Source organism: Hypanus sabinus, chromosome 1, assembly GCF_030144855.1.
Source record: "Hypanus sabinus isolate sHypSab1 chromosome 1, sHypSab1.hap1, whole genome shotgun sequence".
Lineage (NCBI taxonomy): Eukaryota > Metazoa > Chordata > Chondrichthyes > Myliobatiformes > Dasyatidae > Hypanus > Hypanus sabinus.
In genome coordinates, this window is record NC_082706.1 from 195,579,616 (window position 1) to 195,602,172 (window position 22,557).

Below are 22,557 nucleotides of genomic sequence, written 5' to 3' on the forward strand. Positions count from 1 at the left end.
AGTCAGTGACAGCACTAGGATTCTATTTAATTGCATAAGAAAATCAATGCAAAAAGACCAGCAGATTTCCAAACATGCATTACTGGAAGCAAACAGGAATGGTCACCAGGAAATATATGAATGGGTTGATCATTATGTATTGGAATTTATTCTCACTGTATGAGGACAGGAACAAATCACAGCAGCATTAGTCTGCTCACTTATTCAATATGACAATGTCTGTTCACCTTAATTTAGATATTGGGTATCTCCTTTCTTCCCATACACCGTGAAGTATACAATTCCTCCTTGAATATATTTAGTGATTTTGGCCTCAACTGTCTTCAATGGTGGAAAATTCATTGAAATAAAATCTAAATTTCAGTCCTATATAACAGACACTTAGGTTGGTTCAAGACTTCCTCACCATTGGGTACATACATCCTGTCTGTCTAGTCTCATCAGGATTTTTGTACAGTGCTGTGCAAAAGTCTTGGGCGTGCACACACAAAACAAACATGCCAGTATTCTTCTGAATAGAGGTGTCTGTTTCTTCCCGAAGAAGAGTCTTGGCCCAAATGTTGACTGTTTATTTTTTTCCCATCGATACTGCCTAACCTGCTGAGTTCCTTCAGTATCTTGTATGTGTTGCTTTGCATTTCTGACATCTGAAGACTTTCTCATGTATATGCTAGCCTCTGCTTTTAAATGAGTTATTTTTTTTTATATACACTGTATATATCTGGTTTCAGTAAACCTGAATAATAGGCAATAAATCACCGTAGTTAATTGTTTTCAGTTTTACAGAAGACATTAAACTAACAGCTTAAAACCAAACAGGTTAAATCCATATTTTTGCAATCTTAATTTTCAGATCATACAAGTTTGCTTAAATAATTAGTTCTTTCTTTTAGTCTCTCATGAAATAGTGGCAGGTACTTCTCTCCTATCAGCAGAAATGCAAGAAATATTGACAAAATCACAAAGGGTCAATAAGGGAAAAATAAAACACAATTGAAAACTTTAGTCCAACGCACTCAGACAATCAACATCAATCTTGCAGAATGCATGGACAAAGAGTTTTTGATACTTTCCATGCAGTGCACTATCTACTCAGCTGTCCACAAAGAAAGATGCTAGACAGCCACCACTTCACCTAACATTGTTTCTTCAAAGTTCCACTACTATCAACAATGTCCAGATGAACATCTTATCTACCCCCAACATTTTATAACTTAACCTTGTCATACCTGAAACTTGAATAATTTGTCAGCAGACATCCCATTAAATTTTCTGCTAAGTTTATAGAAGTTACATTTAAGGCTTCTACGGCAAGAGTGATTTGAATTGACAGCAAAAGAAAGTTACAGAGAAAACACAGTCCAAAAAACGTGACTCTGGAGGAGTTTGGACATACCTATTTCAAATTCTTCATCCTCTGTCAAATTCTGCCCCGTGAGCATCGCAGAAGGAGACTGGCAGATCCGCAGTTGGTATGCTGTAAAAATCAAAAGTTCAACAACCCATAATCAAAGCAACCCCTTGTTAAATACTAAAATAAATCTGTGGCTATAAACAAAACTATATTCTTTGGGAAAATTAATTTCAAATTCAATTAATAAAATATCTTACCTAAAACCACAGAATTTGAATTAAAAGTCAAACACAAATTCTGGATGTAAACAGGAATTTACAGATTTAACATATGTGGATACCAGTGAATAACCCTTTGGCGAACTAATTCAGTTTGGATTCTGATGTGCAAAATACAGTAGCTATTGATTGAAGCTTAAACCGGCTGCTTGTGCTAAATGTGTTACGGGACAGCAGTCACATTTGCACTCTATTCCCTAACTTCAGTTTCAATGAAGTCATGGAACCAGATTAAGCAGGTTCAGTTCAAGCAACTGAAGGTGAATTTCTACATTTCTGCAGGTTTTGATTTACATACGATCAACAATTAAATTTAATCTCTAAACATGACAACAACTTAATCCCATCTAAGAAATGAATGAACACTAAACAGAAACCAACCATGGTAACTGAGAATGAAGAAGCCGCCTGTTGTAAAGTCACTGTGGAATTTGATCAGGATCTGATTTGACGTGCTGTAGACGGACTCCAGTGCTGTATTTCCACTGAACTGTCCAATCTGAGGGGCAGTCTGTTCTGGCCCATCCCTATGTAAGATAAGCAATCAATTAGGCTGTTAATCAACAGCAGATTCATGCACAGGTAACAACATAGTCTTAGAACATGACAGTACTTGATGGCCCTTCAGCTCATCTAGGCCATGCCAAACTATTATTCTGCCTATTCTGATCGACCTGCACCAGGACCATAGCCCTCTATACTTCTCCCGTCCGTGTACTTATCCAAACTTCTCTTAAATGTTGAAATCCAACCCACATCTGCCACTTCAACCGGCAGTTTATTCCACACTCACACTTCTCTCCGAGTGAAGTTCCTCTCATAAACATTACCTTTAATTTTAGGCTCACACATAATCTGTGGAAAATGCCTGCTTACATTTACCCAGCCTGTACCACTCATAACCTCTACTAAATCTGGCCACAGGCCTCCAGACAGAGAACCAGACATCTACCACCACTCCCTGGCCTCTCCCATGAAGCCAGTGTCAAATCCAATTTACTACCTTATCCTGAATGTGTCTGAATCTTCTTAACAATCCTCCCATGAGAGACTTTGCTAAAATATTAAAATATTAATACATTAAGACCATGAACAGTAAGAATTTCCACATAGTATATATTTCAACTTCAATATCACAAAACATCCCAGGAAGGCGACTTCATTAACTAACGGTACTTAAAAATTGAAGCAGAATTAAAAGAAGGGTTTTTAGGATAGATGACCAAATGTTTATTCAAAGAGAGAGATTCTACTCAGAGGAAAAAGAGGTAAAAAGTAAGAGATAAAGAGAGGAATTTTCAAAATCTATAATGTGTAAACAGTAATTCATTAATTACTCTGGGTTCATCCAAAGCCTAAAATTAGACAAGTGCCTATTTTTGGAGGGATGTAGGCTAGATGAGATTATAGTAAGAGGGACGAATGGGGCTTGTAGTCAAACATGGGAGTTTGAAAATCAAACCATTTGCTTAACTGCTTGCCAATGTTGATCAGCAAAGAAGATGTGATGGGTGAATAGAACTTATTCTGAATTTAGACATAGGCAGAAGGTTTACAGAGACCAGAATGCGAACAACTGGGTAGAGGTAGCTTGGAATAATCAAACCAGGGATAAAAAATAATCATGGATATGTGTTCACTATATTTAACGTACCTGAGGAAAGACTGAAGAGTTTAGGACTTTATTCCCTGGAAGATTGGAGAGTGAGGGGAGGTTTTACAGAGGTATACAAAATTATGGTGGGTAAGTACAAGCAGGTTTTTTCCATTGACGTTGAGTGAGACTAGAACTAGAGGTCATATAGTAGGTAAGGGTGAAAATTGCAATGCTTAAGGTGAACGCGAAGGGAATTTATTCAGTCAGAGGTGCCGTTCCTTCAGTCTTTTACCAAACTCCCTACATTCACTGTGCAGGACCTCTTCCCCCCTTTCTACCTATGTCATTGACGCCAAAGTGCATGACAACATCTGGCTGTTCACCCTCCCTGTTGAGAGTCTTCTGCAGCCGCTCTGAGACATCTGGCAAATGGGAGCCAACACACCATCCTGGCCTCTCTTTCACGGCCACAGAATCTGCAGTTTGTCCCCTAACTATCAAGTCTCCTATCACTGTCACTCTGCCTGACCTTACCCTTCCTTGTTGAGATTCAGAACTGGTCGCGGTGCCACTGGAGAACCATAGCTGCTTGCTGAGCCTGATATGTCATACCCTCAGGAGTATCCAAAGGGGTATACTCATCGCTGAGGGGAACAGCCACAGGGGAACTCTACACTGATTGCTACTCCAATTACTTCTCCTGGTGATCACTTACCTACTATTTGCACTTTGGGTGGGACCACCTCAATAAAAGACTTATCTTTGACTTTTTCAGACTTCTAGATGGTCCTGAGTACATCCAGCTCAGATGCCTTGACCATGTCAGTCAGGAGCTGCTGCTGAGGCCTCTGTCAGTCAAAGTTGACCATGGACATTGCTTTCTAGCTATCTACATGATACACAAGCCAGTACGCAACCCAGAGGAAGCTGTTATGCATGTAGCAAGCTCCCCCTCTCCACGCATCCGATGAACCCAAACTGGTACAGTTTGGTACCAGAAGCGTCACAGGAGTTGTCAGTCGGCATTGAAATCAATGTAGGACTGCCTTAGAAACATAGGAACATGGAAAATAGGTGCAGGAGTAGGCCATTCGGCCCTTCGAGCCTGCACCGCCATTCAGTATGATCATGGCTGATCATCCAACTCAGAACCCTGTACCTGCTTTCTCTCCATAGCCCCTGATCCCTTTAGCCACAAGGGCCATATCTAACTCCCTCTTAAATATAGCCAATGAACTGGCCTCAACTGTTTACTGTGGCAGAGAATTCCACAGATTCACCAACAGAACCTGCTTACTTTTTAAAACTTGCGTGTAAAGTCCACAAATAACTATCTCCAACTGACTCCATGATCTTCCACTCTGCAAACTTATTCCCTTACTTATCCCATTATTACAGTCCTTCATCTCTGATAGGACATCCATCTTGTGATGTAATCTTTCATCTTTTTTCCATTTCTATTCTCCTATTCACAGTCCTTTCCTTAAAACTTATTTTAACTCAATTTTTTTCAAAGGAAATCATTCATCTGAAATGTTAACTGTTTCTTTCTTGGCAGTTGCTGCCTAACCTGCTTTGCACAATTTTCAGTGTTCATATCACAACAGTCAATGGTATCAATGAAACATATTTTTAGAACAGCTACATAAATGATAAAAATCTGTGAGAAAGTCACTGTGCAGGGAGATGATAATTATCCTAGTTGATAGCAAACTGGTTCAGGTGTAAAGACCTATCTAAAGAATTATCATGACAAAACTGCAATGCTGTAACTCAATAATAGACATTTCGATTTTATCACTGCCTAAATAAACCAATTTGAGAAAATGTATGTCTTACCATACTGTGATAAAATCATATATAGGTTCTGTTTGCAAGACAGTAAAGTTGATGTAGATTCCATGGCCTGGAGGCACTTTAACAATCCAAAAGCAGTCCTGAAAGTTAGGGTATTCATCAGGATACCCGGGAGAGTAGATGGTACCATTCAGTGCTGTAATATTGCCTCCACAGAGAGCTAGAGAAGCATGAGAAACAATGTTTTTGAAAATTAATTTATGCATATTCCTACATGGAAAAAACATTAATAGCCGCAAAAAGTTAGAAGATCAGATGGATCAAACTCAATGGGAGGGGGCGTTGTGGGGGGGGCTGTGTGGTTCTAACGTTTTAACTTTCTTTCATTTTTTGGGGCACTCCTCTGTTGTCGTGGATGACTGCAAAGAAAACGAATTTCAGGATGTATATTGTATACCTTCCTCTGACATTAAATGCACCTATTGAAACCTAAGTGACAATGGACTGTACTCCTGTTGGTAAAGATTTTGCACGTTTTTCCTGTGATTGTATGAGTCTCCTCCCACATTCAGGTTAGTTAGGGTTCGTAAATTGTTGGTACCAGAAACATGCTGATACTTGTGGACTGCCCCCAGCATGTCGTCAGACTGTGTTAGTTGTTGGTGCAAGCAAGACATTTCACTGTATGGTTCAATGCTTTGATGTGCATGTGACAAATAACACTAATCTTCAACCTTATGGCAAGCACTTGTTAAGTTACCAGTTTAAGATTCAAACATAATTTAGTTTTAATGGGATTTTGTCAATTAAAACATAGATTAAATTATTATGCAACTTTATGTTAGTTTGAGCCCCCAGTTGAGGGCTGATACATATGAGGTTAAATATAAGTGACTTTAGGAAACTCCTTTCCACAGAAAGTCATGCAAGTTACTTCTGGTGTTACCCTTCCTCATAGGGGATGCAACAACTGTCCCTTACCTCACTATGCATGGGCCTCAACAGATCTTCCAGGTAAATCTGTGATTCATTTACACTTCTTCTCATCCGGAGTATTGTATTTGGTGCTCAGAGCATACTGTGCTCTCTTCCAATTTGGAGAAGCCAAATTCTGATAGTTTGATGATTTTTCAGAATACCTGTGTTCAGTCCACAGGGTGACCTTGAATTTCCTATTACTGCCACTTTGAATATATGTATCACCCCTACAGATTCTCTGATCTGTCTGTAGTCTTGCACACTGTTGTAATGAAGTCCAATGTAAATGTCATTAATGAACTACACTGCATGTTCCATCCAGGGATGAGGAAGTTGACCAGATTCAATATCAAATTCAACAATTTGCTTTCTCCATCTGTACCAGGTCTGGCCATTTCTACTGTAAATCAACCATCTGTAACATTGGTTCAGTCTCTCTCGCTCGCTCTCTCTCTCTCTCTCTCTCTCTCTCTCTCTCTCTCTCTCCCCCCCCCTCCCCCTCTCCCTTTCCCTCCCCCTCTCCCCCCCTCTCTCCCCCTCCCCTCCCATTAGCCCAGTCTGACCTGCTGGGCATGTCTGACGGTGTTGCATTTTATGACGTTTTGCACGCTCTTGTCTAAAGATCAGCTTTGTTTGTTACATGTACATTGCAAAATACAGTGAAATGTGTCATCTGTGTCAAAGACCAACACAGTCAGAGGAATGTGCCGGGGCAGCCAACAAGTGTCACCATGCTTCCAGGAACATAAGACCATGTCTGCAATTTGATAACCCTAATGCTTACTGTATACCTTTGTAATGTGGGAGAAAACTGGAGCATCCGGAGGAAAGCAGCGCGATCACAGGGAGAACATGAAAACTTCTTATAGATCTGTGGAACCATCTGAAAGCCATTCACCTAACATCAGCAAGGATGTGTAATGATCTGACCAACACGAATGTTGACGAATCCTGTCAATATTGTTATTTCACTGATGAATGACACTTCTAATACTCATCATCATCATCATCATCATCATCATGTGCCGTGTCATATGACATAGGCGATCATGGACTTATCCACGAGCATGATTGTTCTTGGCAAATTTTTCTACAGAAGTGGTTTGCCATTACCTTCTTCTGGGCAGTGTCTTTACAAGAAAGGTGATCTCAGCCATTATCGATACTCTTCAGACTGTCGGCCTGGTCGCATAACCAGTACTTGTGATATGCATGAGCTGCTCATACAACCAAACACCACCTACTCCTATGGCTTCAAGTGACCCTGATCAGGGGGTAAGCAAGTGCTACACCTTGCCCAAGAGTGACCCGCAGGCTAGTGGAGGGAAGGAGCGCCTTACACTTCCTTTGGTAGGAACCCCACTATCCATTAATATTCACATAGATCAAAGTCACTGTAAATTTATTATCAAAGTACACATATGTCAGCACCTACTAAACTGAAAATCATTTTCTTGTGGGCATTCATAGAACATAGAAAATAGAAATCTAGAGCACATTACAGGCCCTTCGGCCCACAATGTTGTGCCAACCATGTAACCTACTCTAGAAACTGCCGAGAATTTCCCGAGCGCATAGCCCTCTATTCTTCTAAGCACCGAGTACCTGTCTGAGAGGCTCTTAAAAGACCCTATTGTATCCGCAGTAAATTCAAAGAAACACAATAGAATCAGTGAAAAACTACATAAAAAGGACAAACAACCAATATGCAAAGACAACAAATAGTGCAAATATAAAAAGAAAAAGAAATAGTAATCAAAGGTAACTAAGTGACAAACAAAAGGGAGAACTTGAGTTGTATTAAGTAATATTGAGAACTTCAGTTGTAAAATCAATCAATGCTTTGAAATCGAGTATTAAATATTTAGTGCTTAAGATCTAGAATAGCATTCCTTTACTCAGCAAGACATCATTGTTGAAGACATAGCTATTTTCAGTTTAAAATGTAATACTTTTAAAGCACTCTGAAAAACTGACTTTACTGTAGAATACTGTAGCTTCAATATTTATGGCCCGCACTTTAGGACCATCAGCACACTGCCTGCACTAATTGGCAGCCAAAGCAGAGAGATCACAAGTACTTAGTGTGGATCATTTGCTCTAAGTCCTGGCATCGAGCCCCTGCGGTGGAGCCCTGTGTGGTTGCAGCACTTTTCTGCTTGTGAATCCCGTCACATAGGGAATTCACAGCAGGACCAAATCCAGAGAAAAGTTCATTGACCAAGAATTCTGGCAAGTGGGAGGCTCTTAAAAGTGAGGCAAGGGGTGTTCAGAGCCAACAGGTTCCCATTAGAGTGAGAAGCAAGGCTGGTGGGATTAAGAAGCCTTGGTTAACAAAGGATAAAGAGAATTTACTCAGATAAAGGAGGCTTTGTTAAGTGTAGGCTGCTGAGATCAAGCAAATCTCCTGAAGAGAATAAGGGATATAGGACTGCACTCAAGAAGGAAATTAAGCAGGCAAAGAGGAGATATGAAACATTTGTGGCAGGTAAATTAAAGAAGAAGCCTAAAAGATTCTGAAAGCACATTAAGGACTAAAGAATATCAGGGAAGCGAATAGGCCTCATTAAGGATTAATGTGATCATCTATCTGTGGAACCAAGGCAGATGAGTCAGGTATTAAATGAATATTTCTCGTCTCTATTCACTGCGCAGAAGACATGGAAGCTGGTGAGTTCATGGAAGAGAACACTGATGTCTAGAAAAATATCCACATTACAAATGAGGAGGCCGTGAAGTGCACAGAGGTGGAAAAATCCCCAGAGCCTGACTAAGAATATCCCTGGAGTCTGAAGCTCGGGAAGAAATAGCTGCGGCCCTGACAGAGATGTATGTTTCATCATTAGCCGTGAGTGAAGTCCTGGAAGGCTGGAGCCTTTCACACCCCTCCTCTCCATGCAATCGAGTCATACAGCACTATAGCACAGACACAGGCCCTTTGGCCCATCTAGCCTGTGGGAATTATTATTTTGCCTAGTCCTAACAACCTTGACTTGAACCTTAGCCCTCCTTACCCCTCCCAACCACATACATAGATTCATAGAAAAGTATAGTGCATAGAAAGACCCTTCAGCCCATCTAGTTCCTGCCGAACCATTAAGACTGCCTACTCCCATCGGCCTGCACTGGCCTACCATCCATGTACCTATCCAAACTGCTCTTAAACATTGAAATTGACCTTACATGCACCTCTTGTGCTGACAGCTCACTCCACACTCTCATGACCCTCAGATTGAACAAGTTTCTCCTCATGATTTCCTTAAACTTGCACCTTTCACCCTTAACCCATGACCCACCCAACTTCAGTGAAAAAAGCCTACTTGCATTTATACTATCTATAACCCTCATAATTTTGTATACTTCCATCTAATCTCCTCTCAATCTTCTATGTTCCACAAAATAAAGTCCTCACCTATTCACCCTTTCCTTTTAACTCTGGTCCTCCAAACCCAGCAACATTTTCGTAATTTTTCCTGTACTCTTTCAACTTTATTTCCATCTTTCCTGTAGGCAGGTGACCAAAACTACCCACAATACTCCAAATTAGGCCTCACCAATGTCTTACACATCTTCAACATAACATCCCATCTTCTGTACTGAATGCTTTGATTTATGAAAATCAGAGCAATAAAAGTTTTCTTAATGACCTTATCTGCCTATGACACCACTTTCAATGAAGTCTGGACCTGTATCCCATGACCTCTTTGTTCTATCACACTCCTCAGTGCCATACCGTTCTCTGTGACCGACCATACCTGTTCGGTCCTACCGAAGTTGCAACACCCCGCATTTGTCTCTATTAAATTTCATCCGACATTTTTCAGCCCATTTTTCCAGCTAGTCCAGAACCCGCTGCAAGTAATGAAGCCATGCTGACTATCCTTAATCAGTCCATGTCCATCCAAATATTTATACATCTGGTCCACGAGAATACCTTCCAATAACTTTCCCACTCCTGATGTCAGGCTCAGTGGCCAAAAGTTTCCTGGTTTAGTTTCAGAGCTTTTCTTGAACAGGGGAATGACGTTCACTATCGTTCAATCCCCTAATACCTCACCTGTTGCTAAGGATGATTTAAATATCTCTGCTGGAGCCCTGGTAACTTCTGCACTTGCTTCCTGCAGGATCTGAGGGAAAACCATGCCAGACCCTGGGGATTTATCCACCCTGATTTACCTCAGGACAGCAAACACCCCCTCCTCTGTAATCTGTTTAGGGTCCTTGAGTTGATGCCACTTTCCCTCACTTCAATACTCTGTGTCCGATTCCTGAGTAAATACCGATGCAAAAACTTCATTTAAGATCCTGTCCATCTCTTTTGGCTCCACTCGAAGATTACCATTCTGATCTTCCAGAGGACCAATTTTGTCCCTCGCAATCAGTTTACTCTGAATACATCTGTAGAATCCCTGCTATGATTAAGATAGATAGATATGTACTTAATTGATCCCAAAGGAAATTGTACAGTCACAGTAGCATTATAAGTGCTCAGATTTACAATAATACAAATGTTAGAAGAGAAGTAAGAAAGAATAAAAAATAAGTTTACCTCAAGCAGTCTAACAGGATGGGGTCATTACTTCCCTGGCTATAGCTGACTCATGATAGAGCATAATGGCCGAGGGTAATAATGACCTCAAATAACACTCTTTGGGACATTGAAATTGTCTTAGTCTATTACTAAAAGGGCTCCACTGTTCAACCAAGGTGGCACACAGAGGGTAAGAAACATTGTCTGAAATTGTCAGGACTTTCCAAAGGGTCCTTTGTTCTATCACAGTCTCCAGTTAGATGCCTATAACAGAGTCAGCCTTTCTAATCAATTTATTGCCCCAGCACACCACCACATAGGAGATTGTACTGGTGACAACAGACTGGTAGAACATGTGAAGGAGAGGCCTGCATACTCCAAATGACCTCAGTCTTCTCAGAAAGTAGAGGCGACTCTGGCCCTTCTTGTACACAGCCTCTGTGTTGGTGCTTCAGTCAAGTCTGTCATCCAGGTGCAACCCCAGGTACTTGTAGGTCCTCAACACATCCACGCCCTCACCATCAATCATAAAAAAGAGCAGTGCAGGCTTAGTCTTCCTAAAGTCCATCACCATCTCCTTTGTCTAACTGATGTTGAGCTGCAGATGATTCAGCTTGCACCATTTGACAAAGTCCTCCACCAGGACCCTGTATTCATCCTCCCGTCCTCCCTTTATACACCTGACTATTGTTGAGTCATCAGTGAAATTCTGCAAATGGCATGGACCAGGGTGGTATCTAAAGTCCGAGGTACCAGGGTAAACAGGAAGGGAGCCAATGCAGTCCCCTGTGGGGCCCCAGTGCTGCTTATATTTGAGGAGAGGCAAAAAAAGATTATTGAAAACTTGACTGGAATGAAAGGCTTGAGTTATATGGAGAAACTGAAGAAAGGACCTGCTTTTTCTGGAATGGAGGAGGCTGACGGGTGATGGTCAGACTTTGCCCAGGGCAGAAGAGTCTACATTTTAGTTTCAGGGAAAGCTTTAAAGGAAATCCAAAACGCTGGAGGAACTCAGAAGGTCAGGCAGCATCTATGGAGAGGAATAAACAGTTGACATTTCGGTCTGAGGCCCTTTATCAGGACTGATGAATAATCTTGGTATGAAAAGTTGACCCTTTATTTCCACTCCATAGATGCTGCCCAACCTGCTGAGTTCCTCCAGCATTTTGTGCGTGTTATTCTGGATTTCCAGCATCTGCAGAATCTCTTGCGCTTATGATAAAAAGGCCAAGTTCTTTTTCCAGACAGAACTTTGTAGGTGTATGGTATGGGCTAGAGCTACACACACAGAATGCTGGATTTCCACAATCTGCAGAATCTCTTGTGTAAAAGGTTTTAAAACATTGGCGAGATGTGGACCAAATGCAGAAGGATGAGATTAGTTTGAATTCGCAACTTAGGTCAGCAAAGATCAGTTGACAGAACTTCATGAGAGCTTCACAACCTAATTGAAACAACACATGCAAAATGCTGGTGGAACACAGCAGCATTTTGTGTGTGTTGTTTCAATTTCCAGCATCTGCAGATTTCCTTGTGTTTACAACCTAGTTGAGATGCCTCTCAAAGTTGTCAAATCTGTAACTATTCAGAAAGGTGCAAAACCCTTCCAAACTATTATAAATTTTTAAAACACTACTAAAGAGGAATAAATTAATCAAAGACATTCCAATAGACAGGGCAGATATAATTGAAAATAATAATAATCATCATCTTAATCCCTTCCAGCAGTTCTCCTCCACTAATGTATGCCTCAAAATGACAGCATCCATCATAAGGGATCCCCCCACCACCGCCCCCATGACCCGGAACATAACCTCTTCTTATTGCTACCATCAGGGAAGAGGTATTTGAGCCTAAGGGCACGCACTCAATGATTCAGGAACAGCTTCCTCCCCTCCGCTATCAGATTTCTGAATGGATATTGAACCAATGAACACTACCTCACTATTTTTTGTTTATCTTCTTGCACTGCTTATTTAATTTAACTTTAAAAATGTATATATATATATATATATATATACACACACACTTCTTACAGTAATTTACAGTTTTTTTCTGCTCCTGCATAACAACAAATTTCACAACATACGTCAATGATATTAAAACCTGATTCTGATTCTGACCAAGCGTACCCCACCCAGTGTTGTTAAATTGCTACTTTACACTTGAAGTCAGCTTTGCAACAGTCAGAAAATCACCTGGAAAGAACTACCACCATGCTTCAGACGTCCGTGTTTACGAACCCATGTTGGCTCTTAGTCAAGGAAATACTGGCAGCCTTGCATTGATCTGTCAGCAGCTCTTGACAAGAACTAGCCTATTATGAATATTGTCTGAGCATACATCCATCTCAAAATAAAACTGGCAGATTTTTAACTGGTAGTTAATGCTACCGAATAAGGTTGGCCTGATTCTGAAGATGGCCTCTTAGACGTCCCTTAGAATGAAACAAAATTAACATCTGCAAAAGATTATCAGCAGTTATTTTTTAAAAATGTGAAGTACAATTCCTTTATGTTTCCTCTATTTTCTGCCTGAAAGCATGGATTTAATCAGAATTAGTCACTCTGAAAGGAATCTGTCTACCAGCAAAATATCTTTCAGTTAAAAATAGGACAATATTTAAAAGGAAAGGCAAACCATTTTGGTGGTAGCAAATCGTTGGAAGCCAGGTATCAGTTCAAGGTAAATAGAGACTGTTCCAATTGTAAAGACCTCAGATATTGTGCTCAATATAGATTTGTTTGGAAAGTCAAACAGTGGTGAATCTCAATTATGGGTAAAAGGATCAAACAGCAGCACAGTCATGTACATGTTAAGCACTGGTGGCAAAAGAAGATTGCAAACAACTTCACATCTTCATACGTACATACATACTTACATTCAAGATACATACCTTCACATCTAGGTATTGGGTAGTTCCAGTTCCGACTTATACCGTGGAGACAAGTGAGGGCTGGTTCCCCAATTAGTGTATAACCTTGGAGGCACTCAAACGAGACGGTCCGTCCTACTGATAAGTCATATCCGATAACAAATCCATTCCGAAACGGGCGGGGGTCAGGACAACTTTGAAGTTGGTAAGCTGCAAAAGTTAATTTCTTTAATTAGACCCAATAGGTAAAGGAAAGCTTTTAACAGCTGAAGAATTTTTAAGTACAATAAAGAAACAATATAATGAAGTATTTTTAAACCTCCAGGTATGTTTTCAATTTATTACTCCTGTCCTGCAATTATTTTTGACCTAATGCCATTTTCATTTTAAAAGTTTGATACTTTTTTTGTCTCCTCTTAGTATGTTGAGGAGTATACTGTTAATCAGCATTTTCTCATCAGTTTGTGTGATGCAATTGTTTTATTTACTAAAACCACACAGAATTAGAGCAATTATTGCACTGAAAGTCTTTTGTTTTTGATGCACCATCAATAACTCTCAGAGATGGGAGGCAAACAACAGGCTTTTATTAGCTGCAAGAAATGACCACACAACATCCTGGAGACTGAGGGGGGTAGCAGTGCCTCCAACCGCCTTTATACAGGGGTCTGTGGGAGGAGCCACAGGAGCAGTCAGCAGAGGGGCATGTCCAGACAGGTATATGTAGTTCACCACGGTTTTCTTCAAAGGAATTTAATGCAGAAATAGCACAATAAACAAGTGTGAATCTGAGGTAAATGGTCTTTATGTCACCTGTTGAGATTCCAATACTGCCCATTTAAAATGACTAAACATAAAATACTAACAGTCAAGTGATCACAACATGAATTGAAATTTGGTTAAAAAAAATCCTGAGATATTGAGATTTCTCAAAGAACACACTGTTTTATTGTGATTTTTTAAATGGTAATATGTATCTTATTGTGCTGTTCAAAGTAGAAATAAGGTGTCCCTCTTATTCATCTTGCATATAATATAAATATTTAATTTGAGACATTTTTAAAATTTTATTTAATTATAATCTGGAGAAGATGAAACATTGATTACTATATTCAGAGATAACTTAAAGATGCTTTGGTACAAAAATAGTTCTTTATAACCTTCACTAGAATGTTTTCTATAGACTGCAGTTCTGCCTTCAACAACTTACAAGTTGACAGTTAAACTACCCAGTCTGGGACTCAATGCATCAATTTACAACTGGATTCTGGACTTTGCTACCAATCGCACCCAAACAGTCAGACTAGGGAAATACACATCAAACTCCCTGACCCTGAACACTAGAGCACTGCAGGGATGTGTACTGAGCCCACTCCTTATCAAATTTGCAGGTGACAGTGCAGTGACTGGATTAATTACAAATAACAACGAAACAGCATACAGAGAGGAGGTGCAGAAACTGAATGGTGCAGTAACCATAATTCTGGAGAAAGGGCTCTTCTAAATCTGTTCTACTAGCGGGCAAGAAGTAAGGGGGAAGTTTTCAAAGATAACTGTAAGTGGTGGCTCATGAAATGTTTCATAAAAATCTGAGGAAATTTAAGTAAATATTTCCCAATAAGAAAACCTGGTGTGAGGTATAGTGTTACAGATTACCAAGTTTACAGTGTATTGATGCAGTCATTGATAGATGGCAGATGGATATTTGACAGTAATGTGTGGCTGTTCCAATAAATGTTTAACCATGACCTTGTCTTATGTGAGTCATCATCATTTGTGTTATGGTATCGAAAAATGTTCTCTTGAAAGGTGAGTTAAACCTTAATATAAGGAAGAAGCCAATATGATGTGCTGTTAAAAATCAATATCAATACTTTTATTTTGGCCTACTAATGGATTTCTTCATTTAGCCTTATGGTTGTTTGGAGTTCTATCATATTTGATACAAAGTCCAAGAAATGGTTCAGGGCAGTAGGAAGTCAAATTGTCAGCTTCTCTCTTGAATAAACCTTTTGCAGCACTTTCCTTTTGAAATCATTTGGATCAATGCAAAACAGGCATAAAGAGCTGCACAATCTTCGGTTTCAAGATTTTGTAAATCAGATTATATGTTAATTAATTCATTCATTATGTGCTGTATTGTATGACATGGGCAAACATGGTCTTGATCAAGATTGTTCTTGGAAATTTTTTCTGCAGAAGTGGTTTACCATTGCCTTCTTCCGGGCAGTTTCTTTACAAGGGGTGACCGCAACCATTATCAATACTCTTGAGAGATAGTCTGCCTGGTGTCAGTGATCAAATAACCAGGACTTGTGATATGCACCATCTACTCATACGACCATCCACCACCCAGTCCCATGGCTTCACATGACCCTGATCATGGAGGGACTAAGCAGATGCACAACCTTGCCCAAGGGTGCAGGCTACTGGAGGGAGGAGTTCCCCTGTACCTTCTTTGGTAGAGATGTATCTCCATCGCACCATCCAATATGTTAATAATAATCATAAAGTCCTTCATATAAAAGAGCAGGAAAGGTACATCTTAAATGGTTGAATCCCTTCTGCACAGTGTTGCTTGATGTGAGTGCAAAGCGTAAAATCAGAATTAGAGGTTAGGGCATCTTTTTACCCCAGTCACCAAGAATTAATCTCCAAAAGGCGTAATGGGTGATGCGTCAACCATGCTGATGCTGCAAACTGAGACACATTTTTAACATAAGCTGTTATTGAATAAAGCTTCAAAAATTCATTTGAAAATTACTTCAAAGATTTATAAGTAATTTTTTGTTCTAAATAGACCATCAATTTTTAAATGACTATATTTCTTCAATACTCCCAATAAGCCAATTTTGAAAAATCTATAGATTCTACTGCATAAAGAAATCCTTCAAAAATCACTTCGAATGTTTAACTGAAGTAGAAAAGTAACAACTTAAGTTGAAACTATCTATACAGTCAAGTAAATTATGGACTGAATCTAGAGAGGAAGATTCCGCAGAAAACAACATTGAGCAGCCAGCATAATCAAAGATCCCAGCCCCACCATACATTCTTCTCCCCAATCCCAATGGGTAGAAGATAGAAAATCCTGAAAGCATATATCATCAGTTTCAAAGACAAATTCTGACCCACTGTGATCACACAGAACTCTTGTATGATAAGATAGACTCTTGGCCTCTCAACCTACTTTCTTATAGTTTTCCTCTTAATTGTTTACTTACATTGCACTTTTTCCAGTCAATTTTACAATTCATTCTGCAAAATCTTTGTGTTAACTTTTTCTAGCTCAATGTATAATGATTTGATCTGTATAAACAGAATGTAAGGCAAGCTTTTCACTATATCTTGGTACATGTAACCAAAAAACACAGATTTTGTACTTGTGAATTTAACTAAACTTGAAATACTTGAAGTTTCTCACTTTGGTTCATCCAAAGCTTTAGTCTATCCTCAGTTATTTCTGGCTTCATTATCAGCTCAGATTTCAAATGTAACTTCAAAGTTTCATTTATGTTAAGGAACCAAGATCATTGTCTGCCCCTTCTTCAGCACTACTTTATGATCCATAATGGTATCTGTAGTATGGTTGTACATTTAACAAAAAATTAGTGACAGAAACCATGTTGGTGATGACATTTGTTCATAAATACTCAATATCCATCTAAAACTTGCAGATGCTTGTAATTATCATCAAGAATCCACATGCAATGAGACTCTACCATCCAGAATTACATTCACAGCTGTGAGAATCAACGCAGACAATGCAGAATGAGCTGCTGTGGAGAAGGAGGGAGAGGAGCAGGATTGGGAAAAGGAAGAGAGAAACAGGAGAGTTAATCTGACCAGGATATTTAGCAAGGGGTTCTCTTTCCTGATCTTCAGTGAGATAAATAAGTGAGGAGTCTGTACATCAATAAGGACATCTCCACAACAATCTGCCACTGCTGTGCCTGAGAGCAGAGCAAGCAAAGCACTGTCTACAGAATGATTTAAAAAATGTCATTCAATCTTGCTGGAAACCAATAACCAGAAATTTGAGTAGGATTATAAATGTTCTTAAGATGCAAGCCAATACTGATTTACAGCACATGACAGTATCACTCTGCGAGTCAGCTGTGCACAGTGAAAGAACCAAGAAGAATTTCATTCTCTCAAAAATCTAGCTGGCATGAGGAAGATGGCAGCAAACCTGTCTGGTAAAGCTGGTTCCAGTCATAAAGCTTTCATTCTACAGGAGTTCAAAGCAACTGCCATGATAAAGTGAAGGGGGCCACCATGTAAAGCTATCTTCTGGTAGCATTACTGGTGACATTGGTACAAAGCCCATGCACAGATGTTGTGTAATGAACCAGATTTGATCAAGGAACTTAAGGTAAAGGAACTTCTAGGAGTCAGTGATCATAATATAATAGAACACACCTGAAAACGTGAGAGGGAGAAGCTAAAGTCAGGCGTACCAGTATTAAAGTGGAGTAAAGGGAATTATGGAGGCATGAGAGAGGAGCTGACCAAAGATGACTGGAGGGAGACGCTAGCGGGAATGGCGGCAAAGCGGCAAAGGCTGGAGTTTCTGGGAGCAATTCGGAAGGTGCAGGAGTGGCACATCCCAAAGAAGAAGTAGTATTCTAAAGGCAGGATGACGCAACCATGGCTGACAAAGGAAGTCAAAGACAACATAAAATCAAAAGCGAGGGAATATGATAAAGCAAAAGAGGATCAGGAAACTTTTAAAAAACAACAAAATGAATCTAAAAACCCAATAAGAAGGGAAAAGATGATATATGAAGGTAAGCTAGCCAATAACATCAAAGAAGATACTAAAAGATTTTGTTCAGATATACAGTATAAAGTGTAAAAGTGTAGAAAAAAAACCCACCTTAAATTCCTCCGTATACCTGTCTAGTAGTCTCTTAAACTTCACTAGTGTATCTGCCTCCACCACTGACTCAGGCAGTGCATTCCATGCACCAACGACTCTCTGAGTGAAAAACCTTCCTCTAATATCCCCCTTGAACTTCCCTCCCCTTACCTTAAAGCCATGTCCTCTTGTACTGAGCAGTGGTGCCCTGGGGAAGAGGCGCTGGCTGTCCACTCTGTCTATTCCTCTTAATATCTTGTACACCTCTATCATGTCTCCTATCATCCTCCTTCTCTCCAAAGAGTAAAGCCCTAGCTCCCTTAATCTCTGATCATAATTGATACTCTCTAAACCAGGAAGCATCCTGGTAAATCTCCTCTGTACCCTTTCCAATGCTTCCACATCCTTCCTATAGTGAGGCGACCAGAACTGGACACAGTACTCCAAGTGTGGCCTAACCAGAGTTTTACACCATTTCACTTCATTTCAAGAGGGTTAGAATATTAAAACAACGATGTAATGTTGAGGCTTTATAAGGCACTGGTGAGGCCTAGTTTGGAGTATTATATGTAGTTTTGAGCCCCTTATCTAATAAAGGATGTGCTGACATTGGAAAGGGTTCAGAGGAGGTTCACAGGAATGATTCTGGGAATGAAAGGGTTATTTTATGAGGAGCATTTGATGGCACTGGGCCTATACTCACAGGAATTCAGAAGAATGAGCAGAGATCTCATTGATACGTATCAAATGTTGAACAGCCTAGATAGAGTGGACATAGAGAGGATGTTTCCTAAACTGGCCGAGTCTAGGACCAGAGGGTACAACCTCAGAATAGAGGGATGCCCATTTATAACAAAGATGAGCAGAAATTTCTTTACCCTGTGGGCAGTGAATCTGTGGAATTCACTGCCATACGTGGCTGTGGTGGCCATGCCATTAGGTGTGTTTAGGCTGGAGGTTGATAAATTCTTTATTAACTATGACTTGAAAAGTTACAAGGAAAAGACAGGAGAATGGGGTTGAGAGAGAAATTGTATCAGCTTTGATGAAATGAATGAGCAGACTCGATTGGCAAAATGGCCTACTTTGCTCCTGTGTCTTCTGCTCTTATTATGCACTTCTGTTTTTCCTACATAATATAAACCTCTTGTTCTTGGAATTATGTTTGCAATCCATTTTTGCAACATCTCCAAAACTGTTAAATCTTTACTGAGTGGGTAACATTAAAGACATTGACGAAATAGGGACACAATACTGCATGACTATAAACTCTTAAAATATCAATGTTGTTTCAGTGTATGAGCCATACACTGATTGTGTGGATAGCCAGAAGCTTTTTCCCAGGGCTCAAATATCTAACACAAGGGGGCATAGTTTTAAGGTGCTTGGAAGTGGGTACAAGGGGGATGTCAGAGGCAAGTTCTTCACACACAGAGTGGTGGGTGCATGGAATGCGCCAGTGATGGTGGTAGAGGCAGATACAATAGGGACTTTTAAGAGACTCTTAGATAGGTACATGAAGCTTCGGAAAACAGAAGGCTGTGCAGTAGGGAAATTCTAGGCAGTTTCTAGAGTCGGTTGCATGGTCGGCACAACATTGTGGGCCAAAGGGCCTGTAATGTGCTGTAGGTTTTCTATGTTCTATTTAAAAACGTTGGCGATAGATTCTCATGCTTCCTACAGTACAGTTTTGCATATGTGTCACCAAGCTTCCAACAAACCAATTTCCATTATGATCTCAGCCTGGTGTTCTTACAACATTGTCAAACTTACATAAATCATTATCACTTCCAGATGGGCCAAGCTCTGACTGCCTAATACATCTGTCACCATCAACAACAATCTGAATACAATATTTTTCTATAAATACATCAAGTCTGCCAAGTGTTGAACAGTTAAAAGCCATTGTGTAAAGAACCGTAGCTTTAACAAAGAATACTTTGACTAATTTTAACAATGGTGCTATACTGTATTTAGATTAAGTGGTGCAGGTAAACCCAGGAAATGAAAACATGCACTTAAAGTTTATTACTTATCTTCCAAAAACACTTTAAATGGAGGTTGACATAGCACTCTGTACCTCTGAAATATAAAAACACCATCGATCATTCCTATAAGGAGCGCTGCCACAAGAAAGTAGCATCTATCATCCAGGACCTCCACCATCCAGGCCATGTTCTCTTCTCGATGCTGCCGTCAGAAAGGTGGCCCCAAATTGCTAGGTTCAGGAACAATTATTACACTTCAACCATCAGGCTCCTGAGCCAGGGTGGATAACTTCACTCACCACAACCTGAACTGATTCCACAGCATGTAAATTCACTCCCAAGGACGCTACGACGCAGGTTTTCAGTGCAATCTATCTGTTGATCTATCTGTTTATTTATTTCTTCATTCATTACATATTTATTTATGATTTGTATTTGTGGTGAACTACATATACCTGTCTGGACATGCCCCCCCCCCCTCCGCTGACTGCTCCTGTGGCTCCTCTCACAGACCCCGGTATAAAGGCGATTGAGGCCTGAGCCCTGCCCTCAGTCTCCAAGATGTAGCATGGTGGTCAATTGCTGCTTGTTCTTTCTTCCAGTCAATAAAAGCCAATATCTCGCCTCACGTCTCAGAGAGTAATTGATGGTGCATCAGTATTTGCACAAATTCTCTTCTTTTGCACCTTGGTTTCTTGCCAGTCTGTCTTTGTTGTGCAGTTTTCAATTATTCTGTTGCATTTCTCTGATCTACAGTGAACGCCTGCAATAAAATTAATTTCAGTGCTGTATATGTTGACATTTGAACTTTGAAATTTTGCTGAAGTATCTGAATGAACCATGCCATTAAAGCATCAATTTATTAAAAAAAAACAATAAACACAAGAAAATCTGCGGATGTTGGCAATCCAGAGCAATACACACAAAATGCTGGAAGAACTCAGCAGGTCAGGTAGCATCTATGGAAGTGAAGAAGTAGTCAACCTAGGGGGTCCCCCTAGGAGGGATCTAAAACTTCCAAGGCGAAAAGGGAAATGCTTAAAGGGGCTATGAAGGGAAATTTTTTTCACATAGAAATGGTGATTACATGGGACAAGCTGCCATAGGAAGTGCTAGAGGCAGGTATAGTTACATCTGAAAGGCATCAGAATAAGGTTTATTGTCACAGACATATGTCATGAAATTTGTTGCTTTTTGGCAGCAGTGCAGTACAAGACAAAAATTATGAAGAAGATGGATAGATAGACAGAAAGATTCAAGATTGTTTTGTGTCATTTCCAATACACAATCATAACGGAAAATTGTTACTCCGATCTGATGCAGCACACAAAAAAAAACAAGATAAAGAACACAATAATAAAAATACGTAATAAATATAAACACATAAGATAGCTTATAGACAGGACATACAGTAGATTGATTGTACACACATAGAGTACCTGCACATAAGGTGACTGACAGGAAATGGTAAAGTGGTGATGGGGGGAGGTTGTGGTGAGGTGCTTTAATGGATGGGTGTTGATCATCTTTACTGCTTGGGAAAAGTAACTGTTATGAGTCCGCTGGTCCTGGTGTGATGTTATGCACCTCCCTCCCTGATGGGACTGAGACAAACAGTGATGAGTAGGGTTGGTGGGATTCATCATGTTACTGGCCTTTTCTCAGCACTCTTCTGTGTATATGTTCTTGATGGCAGGTAGGCTGGTGCCAGTGATGCTTTGTCCAGTTTTGACTACCCGTGGTAGAGACGTCCTGTCTACTGTAGTGCAGCTTCCATACCATGCAGTGAAGTAGCATGTTAAGACACTCTCTATTACGCATCTGTAGAGGGTTACGAGTATAGATGTGCATTGTCCAGCTCTCTTCAGCCTCCTCAGAAAGTAAAGATATTGGTCAGCTTTCCTGATTGTGTTGGATGTGTTCTGAGACCATGAGAGGTCGTGCGCGATGAGCATTCCCAGAAGTTTGAAGCTGTTTCCACTGTTGTGCTGCCAAGAGAGGTGGGTGTGAGTTCTCCTGAAGTCAATAACTATCTCTTTTGTCTTGTTAACATTGAGGAAAAAGTTTTTTTTACCTGGCACCCAGCTTCGAGCTCTTCCACCTCCTCTCCGTAGGACGTCTCATCATTACTGGTGAAAAGCCCCACCACCCTGTGACATCAATGAACTTGACCACGTGATTACGTACAGTTGTGTGTCAGCAGAGTGTACAACAGTGTACTCAGCACACAGCCTGGGGTCATCCATGCTGAGGACGATGGGGAGGGAGGAACGGCAGTCCATCCTGATTATCTGAGGT

The 22,557-nt window shown here is 40.2% G+C and overlaps 1 protein-coding gene across 1 annotated transcript in view; it reads right to left on the bottom strand.

Moving 5' to 3' along the window:
* Positions 1 to 22,557, bottom strand: part of csmd3b (CUB and Sushi multiple domains 3b) — a 2,186,187-nt gene that overhangs the window by 167,968 nt on the left and 1,995,662 nt on the right. The window contains exons 42-45 of the mRNA XM_059983996.1: positions 13,432 to 13,620; positions 5,069 to 5,246; positions 2,014 to 2,159; positions 1,397 to 1,477 (exon numbers count right to left, since the gene is read on the bottom strand). Of these exons, the coding sequence (XP_059839979.1) occupies positions 1,397 to 1,477; positions 2,014 to 2,159; positions 5,069 to 5,246; positions 13,432 to 13,620 (594 nt within the window). The remainder of the gene's footprint in view (positions 1 to 1,396; positions 1,478 to 2,013; positions 2,160 to 5,068; positions 5,247 to 13,431; positions 13,621 to 22,557) is intronic.